The sequence below is a fragment of the Notamacropus eugenii genome, chromosome 6 (genome assembly GCF_028372415.1).
Source record: "Notamacropus eugenii isolate mMacEug1 chromosome 6, mMacEug1.pri_v2, whole genome shotgun sequence".
Classification (NCBI taxonomy): Eukaryota; Metazoa; Chordata; class Mammalia; order Diprotodontia; family Macropodidae; genus Notamacropus; species Notamacropus eugenii.
This window is the reverse complement of record NC_092877.1, coordinates 19,811,968-19,835,666: the sequence shown is the minus strand read 5'-3', so window position 1 is coordinate 19,835,666 and position 23,699 is coordinate 19,811,968. Positions and strand designations below refer to the sequence as shown.

At 36.4% G+C, this 23,699-nt stretch overlaps 1 protein-coding gene across 6 annotated transcripts in view; it reads right to left on the bottom strand.

The window, feature by feature from the left end:
• The window catches only part of IMMP1L (inner mitochondrial membrane peptidase subunit 1), a 114,238-nt gene that overhangs the window by 53,208 nt on the left and 37,331 nt on the right, over positions 1-23,699 (bottom strand). For all 6 annotated transcript variants that reach the window (XM_072619260.1, XM_072619259.1, XM_072619256.1 and 3 more), the window contains one exon: positions 10,647-10,763. In XM_072619260.1, the coding sequence (XP_072475361.1) occupies positions 10,647-10,679 (33 nt within the window). In that variant the 5' untranslated portion in view covers positions 10,680-10,763. The remainder of the gene's footprint in view (positions 1-10,646; positions 10,764-23,699) is intronic.

The following is a 23,699-nucleotide window of genomic DNA, read 5'->3' as shown; positions in this document are numbered from 1 at the left end:
AGAACTTCTCTTCCTCCAACCTAGCAGTGAACAAAATTCATTGAATGAGTATATAAAATTCTCTTAACATTAATACATATCCCAATCTCCAAACTGAACACACTTAAAATTATTTAGGAATGTTGTTCATTCTCTAAAAATAACACACAAAGTCCTTGTTAAATTACCTTCCTCACAACAGTTCTGTAAAGTAACATAGTTTAAATATGATTACTCCATTTTATACATATGACTCAGAGAGTTAAATGATTTATCCTGTTACACTTCCTACAAGTAAAATTTGGGAACTAGGTCTTGAATTTAAGTTTTCAGCCTCCAAATTCAATGAGCCTTCATCAAACGCTTCAACTAAACTCCAAGCTATTTAAGAGTGGAGGCTCTTTCAAGTTTCATCTTTGTACTCCAGAACCTAGTACACTGCTTGAAACGTAGCAGACATTTTATAACTGATGATTTTTCATTGGTTTGTCAAATATTTCCAGACTACTGAAATATTTTTTCAGAAAACTAAATAGCTTAGATGTAACAAAGCACTTAATTCTAAACATCTAACAAACTGCATACTCAAATTTAACATTTAAATTTAAACACTTATTTTTTTCTGAATTTCCAGGATGCATTTTGTTTTTTAATGCCACCATTATTTCCCACTATATGTAATCTGACTCCTTCCTAGTAATGAAGAATAAAAACAAACAAAACTGATCAATGCATTGATTCTATGTGATGTCACATCTGGGATCCCAACTACTCCAACTAAAAGGAAGTATGTTTCTTCATCTTCAAATGTTAAATTTAATTCACTCATCTATTAAAAGAAGTAGAGAAAGATCTCAGTAAGTTTGGGTTTGTCCCTGTGTACAGGATTAACGGAAATATATGACTTTCTAATAAGAGGAAAATTTGGAAAGCCTGTGATTGGTGTGTTCCTCTCCCTCCACCCCCCATTGGAAGCATAAGTATATCAAGAAGACCACAGATTGCCTTATTTAGTTATCAAAGTAATTCACTCTTCAATAGTCTCATAAACCTGTGTTGGTATCAGTAACAACCTTCTCCTCTCAGCCCTTACACAGCTTCTTGTTTTGTACTCCCTCCAAAACTATCACTTTTTGGAGCAGGCCTTGATCACCTCATGCCTGGACTAATGCCATGGGCTTCTTGCTGGTCTGGCTGTCTCATCTCTCTCTGCTCTAACACATCCTTTGCTAAGCTGCCAGAGTGATTCCTAAATTACAGATCTGACCAAATTATCCCTTCCTGCTCAATAAACTACAGTGGCTCCCTATTACCTCCAGGATTGAATATAAAATACTCTGGCATTTAAAGCCCTTCACAACTTTTTTCCTGCCTGTCTTCCCAATACCTCTCCCCACAGTCTACCATCTAGTGTTGCTGGCCCTCTTGCTATCTCTTGGGACTCTGTATTCTCACTGGCTGCTTTCCATGCCGGGAATCGTCTCCCTCTTTGTCTCTGGCTTCCTTCAGGACTCAGTTCAAACTCTATCTTCCAGCTCCTCCTCTCCTCCTACTGCTGCTACATTCACCTTAAAAGGTCTGTCTCTCTTGTGTGTAATGAGTGTCCTGGAGGTGCCCTCTGTCCTATGTGACCAGCCAGCTCCTCCCAGGACCTCTACTTTAAGAAAAGTGCCCCACTTGGCCATGTCTTCATTCTGCTCCAGGCCCTACTGTAGATTTCCTCCAGGAAGACTCCTTTCTCATCCCCAACCCTAGAGTCCTTTTATGTGCTATCTTTGCATGTCAGAATGTAAACTGTTGTCTTTCTTTCTTTTGGTTTGGACTTGGATTTCCAGCATTCTATGCCTAGGACATACATAGGAAGTGCTTAAGAAATGCTTCTTCATTTCATTTGACTTGTTTTCCCCCATTAGGAATATAAACTTCTTGAGGGGGACTGAGGGAGATCTCCCCTAAACCCCAGAAAAGAATGAGTATTCATAAAAGCTCTCTTTGTTTTGCACTTAACAGGAAGTACTGTATATTCCAGCTATCTATGCTTGTTTCTAGGTCCCTCCCAGATGCTAAACTCCTTGAGACCAAGAAACAACACTTTATCTAATCCTCTGTAGCTTCTCGTTACAGCTACATACACAGGTACTTTAAAATAAAAAAAGTTTATCAGTTAACTGAGAGTAATCTAAATTCTTCTAATGGGATTTAAAGATATATGTGTGTGTGTGTGTGTGTGTGTGTGTGTGTGTGTGTGTATAATGTGCTACATAATACAGATAAACAAGAGGATACAAACATATTCAAATAAATGCAAACATGCAAATTAATTAAGGACAAGGTTTGTGAAGGGAAGACTCTAGCAGTGGAAGGGGGTCAGGAAAGGCCTTGTGGAGAACATGGTGCTTGACCTTCCTTCATTCTTTGATCCAGCAAAACTGGTCTGTTCTCTGTTCCTCACACATTGTATGGCAGATCCCATTTCCCATCTCTGTGCCTTTGCAATGGTCGATTTCCTGTGGTACTCCCTTCTCACCTCCACCTCTAAAAATCTTTTCTCCCAATACGTTGTCACTCTCAATAAAATGAAATCTTGAGAGCAGGCAATACTTTATTCTTGTGTTTGTTATCTTCAACACCTAGCACATTAGCACTTAAGAAATAGTTGCTGATTGATGACATCACTGACAATTCATTTAGAACTGGTTATATCACCAACCTTTGAAAGAAAAATACTAGTTATAGCAGAAAATGATGTAGTGAATTTAAAAAACCCTCAGTTTTCTACTATATTAAAAGACAAGACTTTTGACTTCACATAGTTAAGCCCTTTCTGATAATACTGAGAATTTCTTGGCTTTTATTATATTATTGCAGTACTGATTTTAAAATATGAACAAAACTGAAGCAGCATCATGGGATGGTGGCTAGAACACTGGACTTGGCGTCAACTGACCTGTGTGCATGGGCAAAATCTATAAACTCTATGCGCTTCAGCCTCCTCGAATGAAAACTGGAGATAAAAATAACCCATCTCACAGTGGTGTTTTAGGAAAGTGCTTTGCAAAACTTACAATGCTGTGTAAACATGTATTATTCTATGCTACTGAGAGACAATGTGGACAAGTGGATATAGGATCCAGGAAGCCCCTAGTCCAAGTCCTGTCCCCGATACACAATGGCTCTACGACAAGGAACAAGCCCCTTCCCCTCTTGCTCTAGGCCATTCTCTAATACTCAAACTTGTAGAGCAGGTGTGTCCTGCACTGGCAAAGAGAGTTTCCTCACTAGGGAGTCAGTTCCCTGGTCGATACCAATGAAATCACACGTCTGGTTTCTATTCCATTCTCTATCCCATTAGAATTATACGTATAACAATTCAACCCCTGAAAAGCAACAGCAAATAAAGAATGAGAAAGAAAGAAAATGAACTGCCTGATCATGAGTAGAATTTTGTTTTATACTGTGTAAAATAATTCAATGACATATATACATGCCATAAGAACAGTTGAACAAAACTAATTGAACCTTATAACTAACAGTGGAACTGAAGTAGGGAGTCATTATGGAAAATCAAATTATTATGATACATATCTAACAAACAATGAAGAAAACTGAAAACCAGGATGATTTCATCCTTATTTGTCTGTAATTTGCTTCTTTTGCTTCATGAGAAAATGATGGCCCAAGCACTGCCACTTACTCAAAACAAATTTCTAAATAACGTCAGATTCACATCCTTAAATAAATTCAATACAACTAACATAGGTTCTACATATTATTCAACAAAGAAGTATCCTCAAATTACAGTTCTAAAGCAGGCATGAATCTGCATAACTTGACAATCTCAAGCACCCTGTATGGCTCAAAGTAGGCCTATAATACAAAATCTAATTTCTGTAAAAATGCTGTATAGCATTACATATATATAACATTATAAAACATTAAAATAAAGTCTATAATGATTAGATTAGTCTCTGAGGTCCTTTCAAACTATAAGATTCTGTGATAAGATATTAATTACAGTCTATAAATATTTAATAAAATGAAAGGATTTCAGGTTTTTAAAAAATTTCCAAGTATTATTTTAATGTTATAAATTAAGATGGTTTTCTAATTCCTTACCATTATATCCTCTATTAATAAATCCTTTAATGAAATAAATTATTCAATCATTAACCACAGAAAAACTATAAACCATTTAAAAAAACTGAACATTTACCTATTTGATTCCAGGATCTATTATTTGGGAATTACAAAAACATGAACCATAAGATTTATTCACATTAATAAATACCAAAAGTTTGTACTACCACTTTCTTTTTCCCTCTCCTATCACCAACATGATTCCCATATATGCAATAATATTTAGGATTTCAAATCATGGAAGGGTTGCTTTTTCACAATTACTGCTTTACAATAATTACCTGAAATGATCTCAAGACTAATGTTAAGTATGGTAGAAGAACAAAATTTAAATTAGTAAGGCCATTTCATTATTTCCTAGTATTTAAAATTTCTATAAATTCTTTCCTTCTTATGGTTACAAGTATTAAAAAAACAACTTTTTAAACATCAATAGATGAGTGCAATGATATTCAGTCTAAGTTAATCCCCAGACGTCCAAATCCATGAATCAAAATTCATCAGTTTTAAATACACTGAGCCTATTAAGCAAGAACAAAGCATATGCACAAAAGAGCTTTTAATATATTTCAAAGCCCACAAGAGCCGTGGTCTCATTAAAATTATAAATTACACAAACATGGAATGAAGATTCCAACTGCAGTGCAGCTAAGCAGATTACAGAAAAGCCCGCGTTCCATATGATAACACACCACGGCCCTCCCAGATGGGGGCTTGGAACAAAAAGGCCATCACCACAGCTAGGGAGAACCTCCTTGTGATCTCTGCTTTCTGTTCAGCAGATGACAGCCAAATAATATGTTGATTATTCTGTTTGTGCTGCTAAGCTTGTAAGATGGAATAAAAGCGATATGATCTATTGTGAACCTGATGCTAATGTGTTGCTCCACTCATAAATAATATACTGAATTTATTTTGAAACTATCTTTTATCTGATTTTCAGTTTTTAAATGCATGAACTAAAATAAAAGCCAGCATAAAATATTGTTATTTAATTTGATGTTTTAAGTCAAAAATGCTGCTGACATAATAATAGGTGAGGAAATCTGAGTACTGAAGTACATCACCTCTTTCAATTTCTGCATAGTGACGAGACACCAAAATCACCTGAAATGAGGAAATTATTCAAATGATAAAATTTAAATGTAAAAAATAAATGTATACAGTGTCAGATGATGTAAATCATATATGCTAAGAATGACAATAAACAAAATGCCAAAACAAAATCATTTCTTATTCACTGCACAGCAAACAACAGATTACAATACTCTCCTGTAAGAAACTTATGATCTTTACTAGGTCTGGAAATACAAAAATAATTGCTATTAATATATATGGTTTACATACAAATGGATGGGCATGCCGAAAAGTATTTAAAAACAAACTTTAAAACTAATTTTAATGCTAGTAAAATTGTCAAATATTCACATTCTTTCAGTAACAGTTTCATAAACTTGTTTAAGAAGATAGGTTTTTTTATTTGTAGATTTCAATCAGTTTAGGAAATTCTCATAAAAATAGAACAACTTGAATGAACTTTGACTGGTAGAAGCAATTAGAAACATTGAACACATGAATATTTGAAAAGATTTTATGTCTCCTAAGTCAAGGTCTTTTTATTCAAATGCTACTAAAAATATTATGTGATTAGTTATTTTAGAAAGTCCTCTTTGACCAACTTTTTCCTCCATAGCAGGCAGGATGAACTGGTAATCAATGAAGGGAAGAAGGTAAGAGTAAATCACTAATGCACCAGTTTTTACAATATCAAAAGGATATATCTCAGGAATCATCAATGTTTTCCTCATGAATCTATTAACCAATCTCTTTCCTACAGTATGGTATTTGAGAGAAAACACGAAAGCGTGTTGGCCTCAAAGTCCAAGAGATTGGTTTGAATTATACCTTGGCACCATATGTGCTCATAATCAAGCCATCAAACATCTCAAAGCCTCAGTTTTCTCAGCTATAAAATGGAATGTAACATGTATATAAGTATGTGAGGAAAACACTTTATATACCTCAAAGCTCAACATCAATATGAGTAGTTATTACTTGAGGAAATTTACTTAGAGAACTTCTTTGAGTCAGCTTTCACATGGTTGGAATAAAAAAAATACACAATAGTTCAATATGAATAGGTCAGTAAAACATGTTCAGATGCTCAAAGTATTTTTTTAAAGAAAAATCACAGCAATTGTTTTGATCCTATCTATTGCTCTCCTAAGAATTTTATATCCCTGTTATGGTAAAAATCATATTTTTCTTTGAATTAAGTTATTTGTACACTTGCTTCCACTACCCTCAAAATACATTTTATACACACACACACACACACACACACACTCACACACACACATACACACTCACAAGCTTAATGAAAATAGGAAGCAGGAAAAGAAAAAATTGTTCAAAATTGGATGAAATTTTCTGGTAGTTGGTAAAATAATACCCTGTAGTCTTATCCTTTCTTAGTTGACTATATGCTAACATTGTTTTTTGTCTATAATAATGATTTTACACTACCAAGAGATATTAAAAGGAACTTGGAGGAAAGGTATCACATTAGGAAGAAACTGATAATACAGTAACTGATTATTTCACTCATCATAAAATCCAGATAAACTCTGTAAATCTAATTCAAATACAAATAAATCTAGGTAATGCAATCTTTATTTTTTAAAAAAAAGCCAAGCCAGGCATGGTAGCTCACAGTTAAAATTCCAATTACACCAAGGAGGGTGAGTAGGCTAGTGGATATCTGTAACTCAGGAGTTCTGAGCTCTTGTTCAGTCACGTCCAACTCTCTGTGACCCCATTTGAGATTTTCTTGGCAGAGATACTGGAGTGATTTGCCATTTCCTTCTCCAGCTCATTTTACAGATGAGAAAACTGAGGCAAACAGGGTGACTTGCTCAGAATCACACAGCTAGTCATTGTCTGATGCCAGATTTTAATTCAGGAAGAGGAGTCTTCCTGATTCCAAGTCTACCAGAGCCTACTCCATCTATTAAACCAAGTGAGCTAACTTATTAGATGCTCCACACAAAGTTCAGCATCAATATGGTGAGCCCTTGGAAGGCCACCAGGTTGCCCAGTAGGGCAAACTGGTCCAGACTGGACACAGAGTAGGTCAAAATTCCTGTGGCTATCAGGTTGAGCTGAATGAGAAAGAGACACCAAAGTCTTAAAAAGCAAAAACAAAAACTCTAAAGGTTTAAAAAATGTTAGACGGGAACACAGAATTCTCTTTACACCTGAAAAATGTTATTAATATGTCAATTAAAAAAAACACTTCACTTTATTAAAAGCATCCAGACTTTTCCTCCCCAGGAAAATTCTCACCAATTTGCTTGATTTATTAAATTAAAAAACCAAAGAGGTCCAAAGGAAAAAAAAATCTTTATAATGAGACAATATGATCAATGATGTCTATGTTGGCCCAGGAATAGTATGCTTCCTTTTCCAACTTTGGTTGTGAACTATTACCAACAGATTTTTTTGTTTTAAATTCATGTTCAGGACTTTACAGGAAGTGGGACAACAAATGTATCTCACCTTATTCAATCACTAAATTTCTAAAATCAAATTTGGTGAACTATTTGTCTATCAATTTAAGATATTTGTTTTCAGTGCCAACTAAGTTAACAGATAAATTTTACATGTCCAAGCTCTACTCCCAGATTGTGAGCTATTAAAAGAACTTACATCTGACAATGTTAATAAAAGCCAATAATATCTATTTCATAAAGTCAGATATCTGGTATTCTAAAAGAAGGGGCACATCAGTATATTCAATTAATTTATGGATGGAGATTCTCTTCTCCAAAGTCAGACTTCTGACTTCAACTACCTGAAATATCACTGTTAGCCTAGAAATTTGTGCAAAAGGTCCTTTAAATGATTAACAGCTGTCACAAAGCTTAACATCATGACTCCAAAGTAGAGGTATAGCAATTCTCCTTCCTCACTTCCTCATTATATAAAATAAGACAGATTAGGTAACAGCAGCACACAAAGATAGCAAAAATAAGTGACCTCTAATAATAAACAATAGGAAAAAATTCCATAAAGGAAAACAGAAAAACTACGGAAGCAGAGTATGATGTAGTCATTTAGTAGAGGAGAAAATAGAAAAATAGAAAATAGAAAAATTCTGAACATCTCAATAAACTAATAAAAGCTCATCATCAATAACTACTACTACTACTTCTCAATAACTATTACTGGTAGCCTTGAATTATCAAATGCGTTATCAAAGAACAAATGAAAAAATGCATTTTAGAAAGAGTCCAATCAAAAATTATTAACTGATAGGTAAAAAACTAAGTTTTGGTTTTAAAAATTCATAGATCTTATTTCTCAACAATTCAAAATTAATGAGAAGTTTACAGTAACTCACATGACATTATTACATACTGGTTTCATATCGGTATGCTGGACAACAATATTCTGAAACTATAGCCTTTATCCTGGAAATAGTTTAAAAAAGAGATTATCTCCACATAACTGGGACCTTCCTTTAAGTGTGACAAACTCTTAAATAGCTGAACTGTGCAAATGGGAGCGTAATCATTTGGGAGGGCTTCAGTCAGGTTACAATACCTTCAAAAGCACATTAGATGGATGGCCTAAGTAACTGTTAACTGCAATTCATTCTTATTTCAGATTTGTAAATCATACTTTCACATACTTATTAAATGAACTCTCAAGTGACAACTTTCTTATATGAGGAGATTTGATTTTAAATTTCAAAAATATGAAATCCTATTCTGATTAGTGCCATGTAGAATGAATTAGGCAATGGAATAAACTAAATATTTGTTATATTAAGCCTTTATTTGAAAAGTTAATATCTTAATAGCTTAATAATAATTATTAATTAACTAATAATATCTTATTAAATAACTGGATCATAAGATTGGAAAAACCTTTAAAAGTACATCATTCATGAAAAACTAAAATCAAACCCTCAAAGGACACATTCATCTACCCTAATCTTAAAGACTTAAGGAAAAGAAAGTTGTATCTACTTTCTTTGTAATCTTTTCTGGTATTCAACAATTGTTATGATCAGAAAATATTTCTTAACAAATCTCTCTTATAGGAGATCAAACCTATTTCAAATGCCATTAAAAACAAACACTAAACTATGTGAAAAGATATTACGATGCATATTTTAACATAAAATAATTCTTGTTAAAAAGTAGAAAACATATGTGAACTTTTCTCAAATAATAGCTACTACATATTTCATTAACAGAGAAAGACCCATCCTCCTTTTGTTCAAAACCAGTTTTCTTTTCATGTTATGTATTTAAAATTTTCAAAATTCTAAGTATACAATGTATTTTCAAGATCCCTGAATTAAGGAAACTTAATCAGGTCTTGCTCCCTAAAGTGCTAATTTAGAATGGTCTTTCCAGAAAAGAACAAATCTCTGAAGAAGAAAAAAAGTGACTGAAATCCTGCCAGTCCTTTGCTTCTTTTATTTAACTTTGCCTCTTTCATTTTAAAAAATCAATATAATAAAGTTATTTTCAGGTAATTTAGTACACAAAACTGCCTTCACGTTAGTATTTCTGAACAGTTAGTTTTAAGTTTTTACATAGGCAAGACTGTATTCACATGGCATTCTGCAGTTCAAAATGGGTGGAAATAGACTTTTTCAAAGGAGCAGCTTTATACATTTTAAGTGAGCTTAGGACATGGGAAAACAATGTAAGAGTGTGGCAGGTCAGCAACAGACACTACAGTTGTTCTCCAACCCATACTCACTTTATGTAAATACAGTTCATTGCACAGAGTAGACAACATGATAGCCAAATTATAGGGTGGACATATAAAACAAGCCCCATTTAAAGTCACACTGCATTAAATGGAACACAGGATGTCTCATTCAAAATAGGTCCCATTAAAGCAGAAATTCATTATTGTGAATCCTTTTGAAAATGTCTACCCTGGATAGACACAAAGCAAAGGAGCCTGAAACTATTAAAGAAGAGCTAATACCAAATGTGCGTATATTCACTAACAGGGGAAAAGAAACCTGAGTTGTACCCTACAGCTTTCAATGTATGTATTCTATTTTGGGATGTTTTTAATAATATGGACTACGAAATTCAAAGGTTAGAGTTCTCTATTGCTTCATCACCACTATCATCATCCTCCTCCTCATCCTCATCACACCACCACCACCCTTCACACAAAACTGTGAAGAACTCTGGACCTGTAACTAAAACATTTATGCCAACATATTAACAAGAGCCGTGGAGCATCATAATGATTACAGGTTGGCACTTGTTTTCTACTGATCCTTTCATGACTGGGGTTAAGGACCATAAAAATTTGTCCAGCTGGCTAAATATTCGTCCATAAAATGCCACTTCTCGCTTCTCACTTCAGGAAATGCCTTAATGTCCAGTAGGGTGCAGTATTATAGCATCAACAAAACATAAAGGGAACATGGAACCAATTAAAGGGGAAGAATCCGATGATGCCACAAATGGGAAAGTAAAAGGTGCTCTTACCTTCCCACTCCTAAAGCCAGATCTACAATACATCCAGTCCCTGTGGTGGTATCTCTAGAAAACCACATGCTAAACTTCTCTCAGAACACAGGTGGGCAATCCATAATTTCAGGGAATCTAAAACAGGGAAATAGATTATTATAAAATTAATTATGCTAAATAAGCTATTTTTGTCTGCAGAGCAAAACCAATACATAACACTGGTGATAATCTGCAAAAAAACATTGTTATGCATTCCCCATCCCACCCCTTCACAGCTTATCAGGGAAGCATGCAAGAATTTTGTATTGACAGTACCCTAGAAATATGTGTGAGCAAATAAAAATGTAAGTAACCTTGCAGGAAAAGGGACTTCCTGATGGAACTGAAAAAACGCCCAGTGGAGTAATGCCCCCAAGATGCCACCAGAGAGTTTCAGCTGACTGATGTGTAAATAAGATTACAAATTTTAGATAAGAGATGACATAGGGGATAAACCGTGGATAAAAACAAATCTATATTAAAATACTATATCTGTGAGACAATTTCCCCAAAGAACAATCGGAAAATAGCTATTACATTTAGAAATGATATTCCTTCTTGGAAAGACCAGTTATCAACAAGCTAAAATAACTGCTTTGCCTTATTGAACACTTGTAAACAGTAAAATCTGATATAGTGATAAGGTGGTAATAGTTTTTGTTAGTTCCACAATGGCAGTAATAATACCAATAGTTGTTATTCCCCAAAAGATTCCACACCTAATGGAGGTTCAAATGTCAATTACACACCTTAGTAGCAAATGGGTTACCTTGGATAAATCACCTACTCAATTTACCACTACATGGTAATTTCAAAATGCCAGTTGTATTCATCAATGAAATGGGAATAATATCTATCCTATTCCACTCCCTGGGTTATCATGAGGACCAAATGAGATCGCAGATGTGAAAACACTTTAAAGATTATAAAGCATTATAAAAATATAAAGTAATAACTATGATTGCCACTAACAAAATGTCATCACCACCATGATGGTAAGTTCCTTACTAACATATTCATCATACTTATACAAGGTGGCCACAATGGTCACCTTGCTTACTAACTCTACTAATGATCACCAGAATCCTAAAAATGGTTCTGAGGAGGCTTTCCTATTTGTGAGACCTCAGTCATAAAGGGCTTCCATACCTGACTTTCACAATAATCCTGTGATAACACTCAAGCAGCCAGTGTGATTCTCATTTTATGGAGGAAGAGATTTCATTTGAGGAAAGTGATTTGCCCAAAATCATGTCTAGTAAGTGGTACCATCAGCCCCTGAACATCAAAAACTTTTCAGAAAATCCTATAGTTATGTAACTAATCTGATAGCATGGGCCAACACAAAGCTCCTTTACTGTCTTAAAGCAGAAAAATAACCCATTTTCTATATTAGAAACAGTATGCAGCAGGTGGCCCCATGGTTAGCATGCCGGGCCTGAAGTCAGGTAAATCAGAGTTCAAATCTGGTCTCAGCTACTTCCTGGCTGTGGGGCCTTTGGCAAGTTACTCAACCTTTCTGTCTCAGCTTCCTCCTCTATAAAATAGTACAGTAACAATACCTATGTCCTTGTGGTATTGTGAGGATCACAGGAGATGCTATTCGTAAAGCACTCCGCACTACAACTGAACATGGGAGACACTACAGAAATGCTAGCTGTTGTTGTTAGTAATAGAAATCTTTAACCTTTGTGACCTTGTTTTTAAGAAGTATTTTTATGACATTATTTTACTGAAACTGATTTCCTTTGTAAATCTTTTATTTTATGCGTTTTAAAATATTATTATTAGAAGTCTGAACCTTGAGATGGTCCACAATGGTTGAGCAGATTGGTTGGCTGTCCTTTCTTCTCAAAGAGGACCAACATGATCTCACTATGCTGGGGTCAAGGTGCAGTGTGTCCGACTGTGGCTGACTAGATCAATCTAAGTTTGGAAGGCTCTACCACAGGTCCAGCATAAATAGTCCCTGTGAACACTTGGAGTGGAGATATCTCTAAATTTACACATCTCACATTTCTTTTAAGCTACTACAATTTTCTGCTTGTATAGAACAGCAGCTTCTTTAATGTGGACAAACCATACTAGACGGTCCTGTCAGTGTCTTCCATTTCCTTATCTCGCCAACAATATCAAAGTTCTCCGTAAAGATCTTGAGAATGTCCTTATATCACTTTTTCTCCCCACCACTTCACTGTGGGTCCTTGCTTTGTGTGAGTTCTCCATAGAAGTCTTTTAGGGAAGCAAACATGACCAGCCCTTTTGGGTTGCACTTCTCTACAGTAGAGTTTGAATGCTTGGCAGTTCAGCTCGAGAAAGGACTTTGATATCTGGTACCTTATCTTGCCGGGTGATCTTCAGAATCTTCCTAAGACAATTCAAATGGGAGTCATTCAGTTTCTTGGCATGGAACTGGCATGTTATCTAGTTCAGGCATACAACAATAAATCAGGCACAAAAGCTCTGTAGACCTTCAGTTTGGTAGTCAGTCTAATACCTCTTCTCATCCACACTTCAGAGAATATAGTGCTAGGTCTAGCAAATCATGAGTCAATCTTTTCATCTATATGTACATCCTTGCAAAGTATACTGCCAAGATAAGTGAACTTATCCCACAGCAATAAAAATTTCTCCATTTTCTGTAACTGATGGTTCCACATATGGATGGCGTGGTGTGTGTTTGTCCATCATTGCTGAAGAAGACCATGCCATCAGAGAAATAATGACATGACTTGCACTTGACTTTGTTTTGAGTGAGGGAGGGCTGTGTAGGTCACCAGCCTCACTTCTCCTCCAGAGCCATCTGAATCCAGTGACCAGATATTCACCAGGATGACTGGAGATCACCCAGGATGAGGCAATTGGGGTTAAGTGACTTGCCCAAGGTCACACAGCTAGTGAGTGTCAAGTGTCTGAGGTGTGATTTGAACTCAGGTCCTCCTGACTGCTGCACTGGTGCTCTATCCACTGCACCACCTCACTGCCCCGGCTAGTGTGGATGGTGTGGTCCTGGCTGGTGGAGCACCTGTGTTTTCTTGGTGTTAACTGTTAGGCCAAATTAGCACAAGCAGCAGAGAATTGATCTATTCTTTGTTGCACCTCAACCTCAGAGGCTGCACTGAGTGTACAATTATCTGCAAACAACAAGTAATGTACAACCTCTCCTCCACCACCACTTTAGCCTTGGCTTGTAGCTTTTTCACGTTAAATATTTTACCATCAGTGTGGCAGCTATCCTTGATGTTGTCTTCCTCCTTGTTGAAGGCATCTGACAACACTGCTGAAAACATCATGCTAAAAAGCATTCCAGGAAGCGCACAGCCCTGTTTCACTTACTAACCGGGAAAGTAACTGGTTGTCCAGACAACATCTGTGGAGAAGATGGTCTTGCAACACTTTGCCCAGTGCCTAGTATACATTAGGCATTTAAAAAATGTTCAGTGATTATTGATTGATGGTACAGTACGAAAGAAGCCATCTGAGGCAATTAAAGTAATATAATGAAGACATGGTGTTATATTTTGAAATGGCCCCCAAAGGTCAAACCCAACCACCATTTAATAATTTCCCAGGTTTATAACCTCATTGCTTTCTTTGACAGATGTTGCTCTTTTTGCCTCTACAACATCTCTTGCAACTTATCACTTCTCTGTATTTATACAGTCATTAATTTAGTTCAGTCCATTAGCATCTACCACCTAATAGATCAGTGGTTCTCAAAGTGTAGCTCTAGAACTCCTGGGGTCCCTAAGACCCTTTCTGGGAGTCTACAAAGTCAAAACTATAATTATAATAACACTAAAACATTATTTGCCTATTAAAATACTTCTCCCTTGTCTAGCCAACATAACTGTGAAGCAGGATTTTCTTTATATATTTCAATCAAATAAAAATATCACACCAAATTGAATGCAAAAGCAGAGAAGAGAATCTAGTTGCAAAAATATGAAAACAATGCTACTCTTCTAATTTTTTGTTTTAGATAATATGGTTATTTTACATAAAATATGTTATTTCTATTAACATGTAATGGATTTATCATTTTAAATGCTTTAGTAAATATTAATAGTTTATTAGTTTTAATTTCCAATATAGTAAATAGTAAATGACAAATATAAACAAAAGCTCTTTGGAGTCCCACTAGACAGTAAGCTCTTGGAGAACAAAGATTGGTTCAGTGCCTTTCTAGGCAGCTAGACCTATTCCAAAAGGTTAGGTAGTGAGGTAGATGGAGTGCTTGGCATAAATTCAAGAAGACCTGAGTTCAAATTTGGCCTGCAATACTTACCAGCTGTGCGTCCCTGAGGAAGGCACTTCACCCTGTTTACTTCAGTTTCCTCATCTATAACATGAGTTGGAGAAGGGAATGGCAAACCACTCTAGTACCTTTGTCAAGTAAACCTCAAATGAAGTTACAGAGAGTCAGACATGACTGAAATGAATGAATAATAAAAATAATAACAAAATTCATCTGTAGGAACAAAAGGAGAAGATTCTAATGGAAAATAATGAAGTTGGAAGGAATAAATTAACAAAGCACATCTCTCTCTGTATTATTAAGCAGCATTCATCAAAATTATTTGGAGATATTTTTCCATCCCACTGGAAACTGGGACTCCACTCCTAGCTCCCACCAGTTCTGACAGTGAGCTTTAGGCACCGTCCAGATGAAAAATATGCAGTAATGACACATCACAGTCTCACCACCATAGCCTTATTCTGGGACAACTTCTGCCTCACCAGAAACTAGGACTTAAGTAAATAAGTGGGTACTAAGAGGGTGGCTCTCTGTTGGGAAATAACTGAACAAAGTGTGGCATACATATATGATGGGATGAGATCATGCTGTAAGAAATGATAAATGGGATGGTTTCAGAGAAACCTAGGAAGACTTGTACGAACTAATATGAAGTGAAGAGAAGAGAGAACAATTTGCAGAATAACTACATAACTACAATATTGAAAAGAAAAACAACCTTCAAAGACTTGAGAACTCTGATGAATGTAATGACAACCAGGTCTCCAGAGGCCTGATGAGAAAGCATGCTATCTTCACATGGCAGGAGAGGTGATGGATTCAAGGTACAAAATTAGACATACATTTTTAGAGATGGAAAATGTGTAGATTTTTTGTGCTTAACTATGACTATTTGTTACAAGAATTATGTACTCTCTTTTTTTTTAAACTTAGGGAAATTATTGAGGGGGGTAAAGCAGGGAGGAAAGTTAGCAACCACTGGGGGAAAAAAGACAAGAAAGAAAAAAGGATCATTGAAGTATTTTTCCATATGCAGAGAAGAGGAACAAAATTCAAAAAGAAAGAGACAAGCAAGATGGCTTTCTTTAAAAAAAAGAAATTGAACTAAAAAACACCAAATAAAAGGAGCATTTCCTTTGCTGTGAAACAGTAGTATTTTAAGTGAAACTGCAAGTGTAAATTATGTAAAGCTTACTTTAATTCTGAGTATATAATAAATTCAACAAATCATTTTCAAAGCTGTCCTATTTATCTGTGATTCCTTCTGGCCTTCTTTCTCTTTGTTTTTCAGTTTTTGTTTGTTTGGAAAAGCCTAAACCCAGACCCCCAATTTAAAAAAGGAAAAGAAAAGAAAAACTCTTGTAACAAATACACATAATCAAGCAAAACAAATTCCCATGTGGATCATGTCTAAAACAGTATACCGCATATTCTGTATTTTGAGTTCTTGATCTCTATCAGAAAGTGAATAATAGGCAAAGCCAAGATGATGGAGTAGAAGGATGGACCTGCTCTAGCTCTATCCCCATAGCCATAAAATACCTGTAAAAAATGACTAAACAAATTCTAGAGCAGCAGAAACCACAAAGCAATAGAGTGAAGGATACTGCCAGCCCAAGACAGCCTCAAAGGTCAACAGGAAAGGTCTATTGCACCAGGCTTGGAGCAGAGCGCAGCACAGACAGGACTGGAGCAGGCTTCATGGGTAACAGCTGCAGTTCCCAGATTTCTCAACCCACAAATGCCAAAGTCAGCTTCAAAGGTCAGTAAGAAAGCTCTTTCAACTGGATGAGAAAGGGACCAGTCTGGCCACAGTCCCAGCCTCAGGACAGCAGCAGCCACTAAGGCAGCAGCATCCACTTTTGGAGGTCTGGCCCTAAAGACCCTGGGGGAATCAAGCAGCAGATCTGGGTCACAGTCCTGAGGGGTGGTCCTGGGGTAAGGAGGAGCACTGGTGTGGTGGAGCTGGTGGAGGCTCTGGAGAGGGAATCTTACTTGCAGATCCTGGGCAGAAAAAAGTGGTCATCATTGCTCACAGCCCAGAGTGCAGGTCAAGAGAGGAGCTCCTCTCCCCTGATTGTGCCACCTTGGAGGAACTGAGAACTTACAGGTCCCTAGAGTATACCCTCCACTTGACAAAGGACTCAAAGGTCAAGTAACTGGCTTCAAAAATGCCCCAAAAGGGGAAAACAAATAGGACTACAGAAAGTTACTTTCTTGGTGAACAGGTATTTTACTCCATTCTTTTGGATGAGGAAGAACAAAGCATATCATCAGTGGAAGACATGAAAGTTCGAGATTTCTACATCCAAAACCTCCAAAAAAAATATGCAATGGTTTCAAGCCATGGAAGAGCTCAAAAAGGATTTTGAAAATCAAGTAAGAGAGGTGGAGGAAAAATTGGGAAAAGAAATGAGAGTGATGCAAGAAAATCATGAAAGGAAGTCAACAGCTTGCTAAAGGAGACCCAAAAAATGCTGAAGAAAATACAATTTTTAAAAATAGACTAACCCAAATGGCAAAAAGAGGTCCAAAAAGTCAATGAAGAGAAGAATGCTTTAAAAAGCAAAATTGATCAAATGGAAAAGGAGGTTCAAAAGCTCACTGAAGAAAATAGTTCTTTAAAAATTAGAATGGAGCAGATAGAAGTTAACGACTTTATGAGAAACCAAGAAATTATAAAACAAAACCAAAAGAATGAGAAAATAGAAGACGATGTGAAATATCTCATTGGAAAAACAACTGACCTAGAAAATAGATCCAGGAGAGATAATTTAAAAATGATTGGTCTATCTGAAAACCATGATCAAAAAAAGAGCCTAGACATCATCTTCGAAGAAAGCATCAAGGAAAACTGGCTGATATACTAGAACCAGAGGGTGAAATAGAAACGGAAAAAATTCACCGATCACCTCCTGAAATAGATCCCCAAAGGAAAACTCCTAGGAATACTGTAGCCAAATTCCAGAGTTCCCAGGTAATGGAGAAAATATTACAAGCAGCCAAAAAGAAACAATTCAAGTATTGTGGAAACACAATCAGGATAACACAGGATTTAGCGGCTTCTACACTAAGGGATCAAAGGGCTTGGAATGATATTCTGAAGGTCAAAGGAGTTAGGATTAAAACCAAGAATCACCTACCCAGCAAAACTGAGTATAATACTTCAGGGAAAAAAAATGGAATTTCAATGAAAAGTAGAGGACTTCCAAGCATTCTTGTTGAAAACATGAGAGCTGAATAGAAAATCTGACTTTCAAATACAAGAATGAAGAGAAATATGAAAAGCTAAACAGGAAAGGGAAGCCTTCTAAGGAACTCATTAAAGTGGAACTATTAACATTCCTACATGGAAAGATGTTATTTGTAACTCATGAGACCTTTTTCAGTATTAGGGTAGTTAGAGGAAATGTGTGTGTGTGCGTGTTTGATAAATCCCCAAAATTCAAGAATTCACCATCTGCAGAAATTACTGGGAAAACTGGAAAACAATCTAGCAGAAACTAAATAAACCAAACATGTCATACCATATAACGAGATAAGCCCTAAATGGACACATGACATAGACAAAGGATGACATCAGAAATAACTTAAGAGTACAGAAGAAAGTACTCTTTAAATATACAGATAGAGGAAGAGTTCATTAACAAACAAGACATAGAGAAAATCAAAGAAAAACTGGACAATTTAATTACGCATAAAAATGAAAGTGTTTCATACAAACAAGCAAATGCAGCTAAAATTTAAAGGGAAACACATAATTGGGGAAAACATTCTATGCAGCAAGTTTCATGCATACACACACACACACATTTTCAAGATACAAAAGGAAGTGGCTCAAATTTATAAAAAGGGCCATTCTTCAATGGATAAATGGTCAAAAGATACATATAAGGAGTTCTCAAGGAAAGAAACTCAAATTATCAATAGCTCCATTTAAAAAATGCACCAAATCCCAAATAATGAGAGAAATGCAAATTAAAGTACTAGGAAGTTCCACTTCCCACTCATCAGGTTGGTAAATTTTATTCATACACACACACACACACACACACACACACACACACACACACACACACACACACACACACACAATAACTGTGCATGCCCTTTGACCCAGAAATACCACTACTAGTCCTAGACCCCAAAGAGTTAAAAGAAAGTGGCAAAGAACTCCTATGTACAAAAATATTTGTAGAAACCTTTTCTTTTAGAGGTGGCAAAAACTGAAAACAAAGGGGGTAGGGCATCAATTGGGAAATGTCATGTCATGTCTGACTCTTCATGATCCCATTTTAGGGGTTTCTTGGCAAAGATACTGGAGAGGTTTCGCATTTCCTTCTCTACTTCATTTTACAGATGTGGAAACTGAGGTAATGGTTAAATTACCTGCTCAGGGTTGCAAAACTAATAAAATTTCTGAGGCCAGATTTGAATTCAGGTCTTTTTGACTTCAGACCTGGTGCTCCATCCACGTGAATGTGATGGAATACTATTGGGCTTTAAGAAATGATGAACAAGATGGTTTCAGAGAAACCGAGGATGATATGTAAAAAAAAAAAAAAATATGAAGAGTGAAGTAAACAGAACCAGGAAAACAATTTATTTAATAACAAGAAGGTTACATGACAAGTTTGAAAGACTTAAGAACTTTGATCAATTGTAATGATCAGCCATCATTGTTAGGACCTCTGAAGAATCATGTAACCCACCTATTGACAGAGGCGATAGAGTCAGCGCAGATCGAGATGTATTTTTCACACATGGCCAATAAGGAAATTAAAAAAAATTATATCTGTTACAAGAGTGTTTTTCTTTCTTTTTTTCTCAATGGGGAATGTGGAGTAGGGTCAGGGGAAGAGATGCAAGGGACAGGAAATAAGAATTTTGTTAACTGAAAATAAATAAAATAAAATTTTTAAAATTCATGATTGATTACTGCATCAATCAGAGTTCATAAGTCTTTCAAAGTTGTTTTTCTTTACACTGTTATTATATAGTACAAACTGTTCTTTAGGTTTTGCTCATTTCATTATACATTACTTCATATAAGTCTTATCTAGTTACCACCCCCTTTCATCATTTCTTGTGCCACAATAATATTCTATTATATTCATGTAACCATAATTTGTTCAGCCATTTTTCTGTTGATAGAAACTCTTTTAGTTTCCAATTCTTTACTACTACAAAAAGGTCTGTTATAAATATTTTTGAACATATGGGTCCTTTTCTACTCTCAGTGAATATAAGGCTAGTAGTGGTGGTATAACTGGGTTGAAGTATATACACAGTTTAGTAATTTAGAGTATTTTTCATATGACTATAGATAGCTTTGAATTCCTCATTTGAAAACTGCTTGTTCATATCCTTTGGCCACTTATTAATTGGAGAATGACTTGTATACTTATAAATTTGACTCAGTTCTTTATATATCTGAAAAATAAGCCCTTTGTCAGAGACACTTGTTATAAAATTTTTCCCCAGCTTTCTGTTTTCTCTCTAATCTTGGTTACAATGGTTTCATTTACACAAAACTTTTTAATTTAATATAATCAAAATCATCCATTTTACATCGTGTAAAGCTCTCTATTTGTAATTTGGTCAAAATGTTTTCGCTTCCCCATAGACCTGACAAGTAAAGTATTCTTTGCTCTCCAAATTTGCTTATGATATCACCCTTTGTGTCTAAATCATGTACCCATTTTGACCTTATCTTGGCATATGGTGTAAGATGTTGGTCTATACCTAGTTTTCACAGTTATTTCTAAAATGAATATTTAACATCTTTTCTGAATCATTACTTATGAAAATTTTATATACTTGTATTGTCAAAGATTAAATAATAAAGTCACTGTCACCTAGAGTTACATTTACTATTGCTGATTTTTATTATCCTGATTGAGATCTATTAATGCTATAATACTGTCAAAATAATTTTAAGACCACAAAATTTAGGAGTGAAGAAATATAACATATCATCTAGTTCAAGGGGTAGAGAACCTGTGGCCTCAAGGCCACATCTGGCCCTGTAGGTCCTCAAGTGTAACTCTTTGACTAAATCCAAACTTCACAGTGCAAATCCCCTTAATAAAAGGCTTTCTTCTGTGAAACTTGGACTGCATCAAAAGGCCTTACCCAAGGACCTAGAAGGCCACAGGTTCCCTAACACTGATTCAGTTCCAAACCCTTATTTAATAGATGAAGAAATCTAGATTCAGAGAAATTCAAGAGTCTAAGATCATACAATCAGTAAAGGCACTATATGTCTGCAGTAGAAACTACTCAGCTTATAATATGAACTAGCAATGAAGGCCTAACCTGATGTACAAAGGAATGGAAGTGATTCTAAATAAGAAAGGCAGTTTAGCATCGTAGATGTAACTGGAGATTACTAGATATTAGCTACGTGACCCTGGGCAAGAAACTTTATTCCCCTCCACCTCAGTTTCCTCATCTGTAAAATGGGAATAATATTAAGGTCTTCCTTACAGGGTTAAGATCACGTGAGATATGGAAAAAAGGCTTCACAAACTTTGCAGTACTATATAAATGTCGGCAATGATGATGTATGTTCTCCAAGGCTATGACAGGAGAGCTTCGTCTGTGGTTTATAAAACAAAGCTGGAAACTTAGGTACAAGGCCAACAATGGATTTTTATGTCTGTCCAAGGATTACCAGCCTTGGAAGGATGGAGAGAGTCATTTGGTAAGCTTGGCTATAGGATAAATTATTAAACTAGAGCAACTCTCAAAGACTAACATTACTAATATCTCAGCAGCTTGGTAATCTCATTGATATGAACACTCCTTCCAAGACTCAAGTCACACAGCATCTATACCATCTCATATCATGCAGTTCTCTTTCATATCATCCTGTAATTCCTTCCCTGGGAATCTACACAACATGCTGGGAACCCTCCTCTACAACTCCTAACACTGAATAAAAAGATACCTTTGGAGAATGTGAGCTATGAATGAGTTACCCTTAACCAAAGCCTTCCTCAGCTAGAGCAATATAACTCAAGTCACTAGAGTGCTGACACAGGGAAGGGGGTGTTTCCACCTCATGACTTGCAAACATCTGCTTCCAAAACTCACGCTTTACAGCCCCCTTCTAGAATGGATTACAATCCAATCCCCTGCCACCTTCTTGGCCTAGCCACAGGCTATCATCCTCAGGTTCTCCCACTGTTCCCACAGTCCCACTCCAAGGAACTTGATTCCACTGCCACCCCCCACAACCCCAGCAAATTGAAATCAAACTCTCTGTGGGATCAGCTGTCCCCTCTTCTGCCACAATTGCCAGCCCCTACCCTCCACTGCCAGTTCAATATCTCTCTGACAAAGCCTTTTACTATGGCCTCAAATGTGTACTCCATAATTAACACACTCCCTTTCTCACATCTTCAGTTTTCTAGTCTTCAGTGTGACAGACCTCCCTCCTGATGACACAGCGCCTCACATAGTACACTCACTGTTTACCCTTAGTACTGGTTACACTTTTCTCTCACACACCCTGACTCACTCCCTTTTGTAGGGGAGTAAGAATTCTTTTTGCTCTCTTACTACCACTTTGAGATCCTCTCTTAGCTAACCTCTTCACTAACCCTAAATGCGCTCTCTTCCATTGAGATTCAAACCCAAACTTATCACCACCACACTTGTTACATCTCCTCCACCCTTTGTAAACCAATCCAACTCTATACCATCTACGATCTTCAAATTCCTTGCCCTCCTTGTCGTATCACCTATCACATACTGCCACACTCTAATCCTGGATTATTCCCACCATCTGTATCCTTTACTGTTATTTATTACAATAGCTTTTTCTCAGTTCTCATTCTCCTTGACCTCTCTCCAGCCTTTGCTGATCACCCTCTCCTCAATACTCTTTTCTCTCTAGGTTTTTGGGACACCACTGAATCTTCCTATCTATCCCACCTATCTTATTTCTCAGTCCCCTTTGCTGAATCTTCATCCATATCATGTCCTTGGACTGTAGGTATCCCCCACAGGGTTGTGTCCTGGGCCCTCTTCTTCCTCCAAATTACTTCATTTGTTGATTTCATCAGCTCCCACGGATATAGTTGCCAACTCTATGCTGATGATTCTCTGAGCTCTGAGGATCTACCTATCCTGTCCTAATCTCTTGAATGACCTCCAATTTCTCATTTCTAATTGTCTTTTAGACATTTTGAACTGGATGTCCTGTAGGCATCTTAAACTCAACACATCCAAAACAGAACTCATCATTTTTCCTCCTGAACCCTTCCTACCTCCTACCTTCCCTATTACTATAGATAGGAATATCATCCTTCCAGTCCCTCAGACTCACAACCTAGGTGATATCCTCTACTCCTATCTCCTTACTGTTGTTCAGTCATTCAGTTATGTTCAACTCTACATGACTCCATAGGATTTTCTTGGCAAAGATACTGGAGTAGTTTGCCATTTCTTTCTCCAGTGTGTCCCCATTTTACAGACAAGGAACTCAGTCAAATAGGGGTTAAGTAATTTGCCCAGGGTCACACAGCTAGTAAGTATCTGAGGCTAGATTTGAACTCAGATATCCCTGACTCCAAGCCTGGTGATCTATCGACTGCACCACTCAGCTGCCCCTCACTATCTCCTACTTTCCCCCATATTCAATCTGTTACCAAATCCTGTCAATTTCACCTTTGCAATATCTCTCAAATTTACTTCCTTTTCTCCTCTGACACTGCAACTACAATGGTACAAGCCCTTGTCACCTCACACCTGGATTATTGTAATAG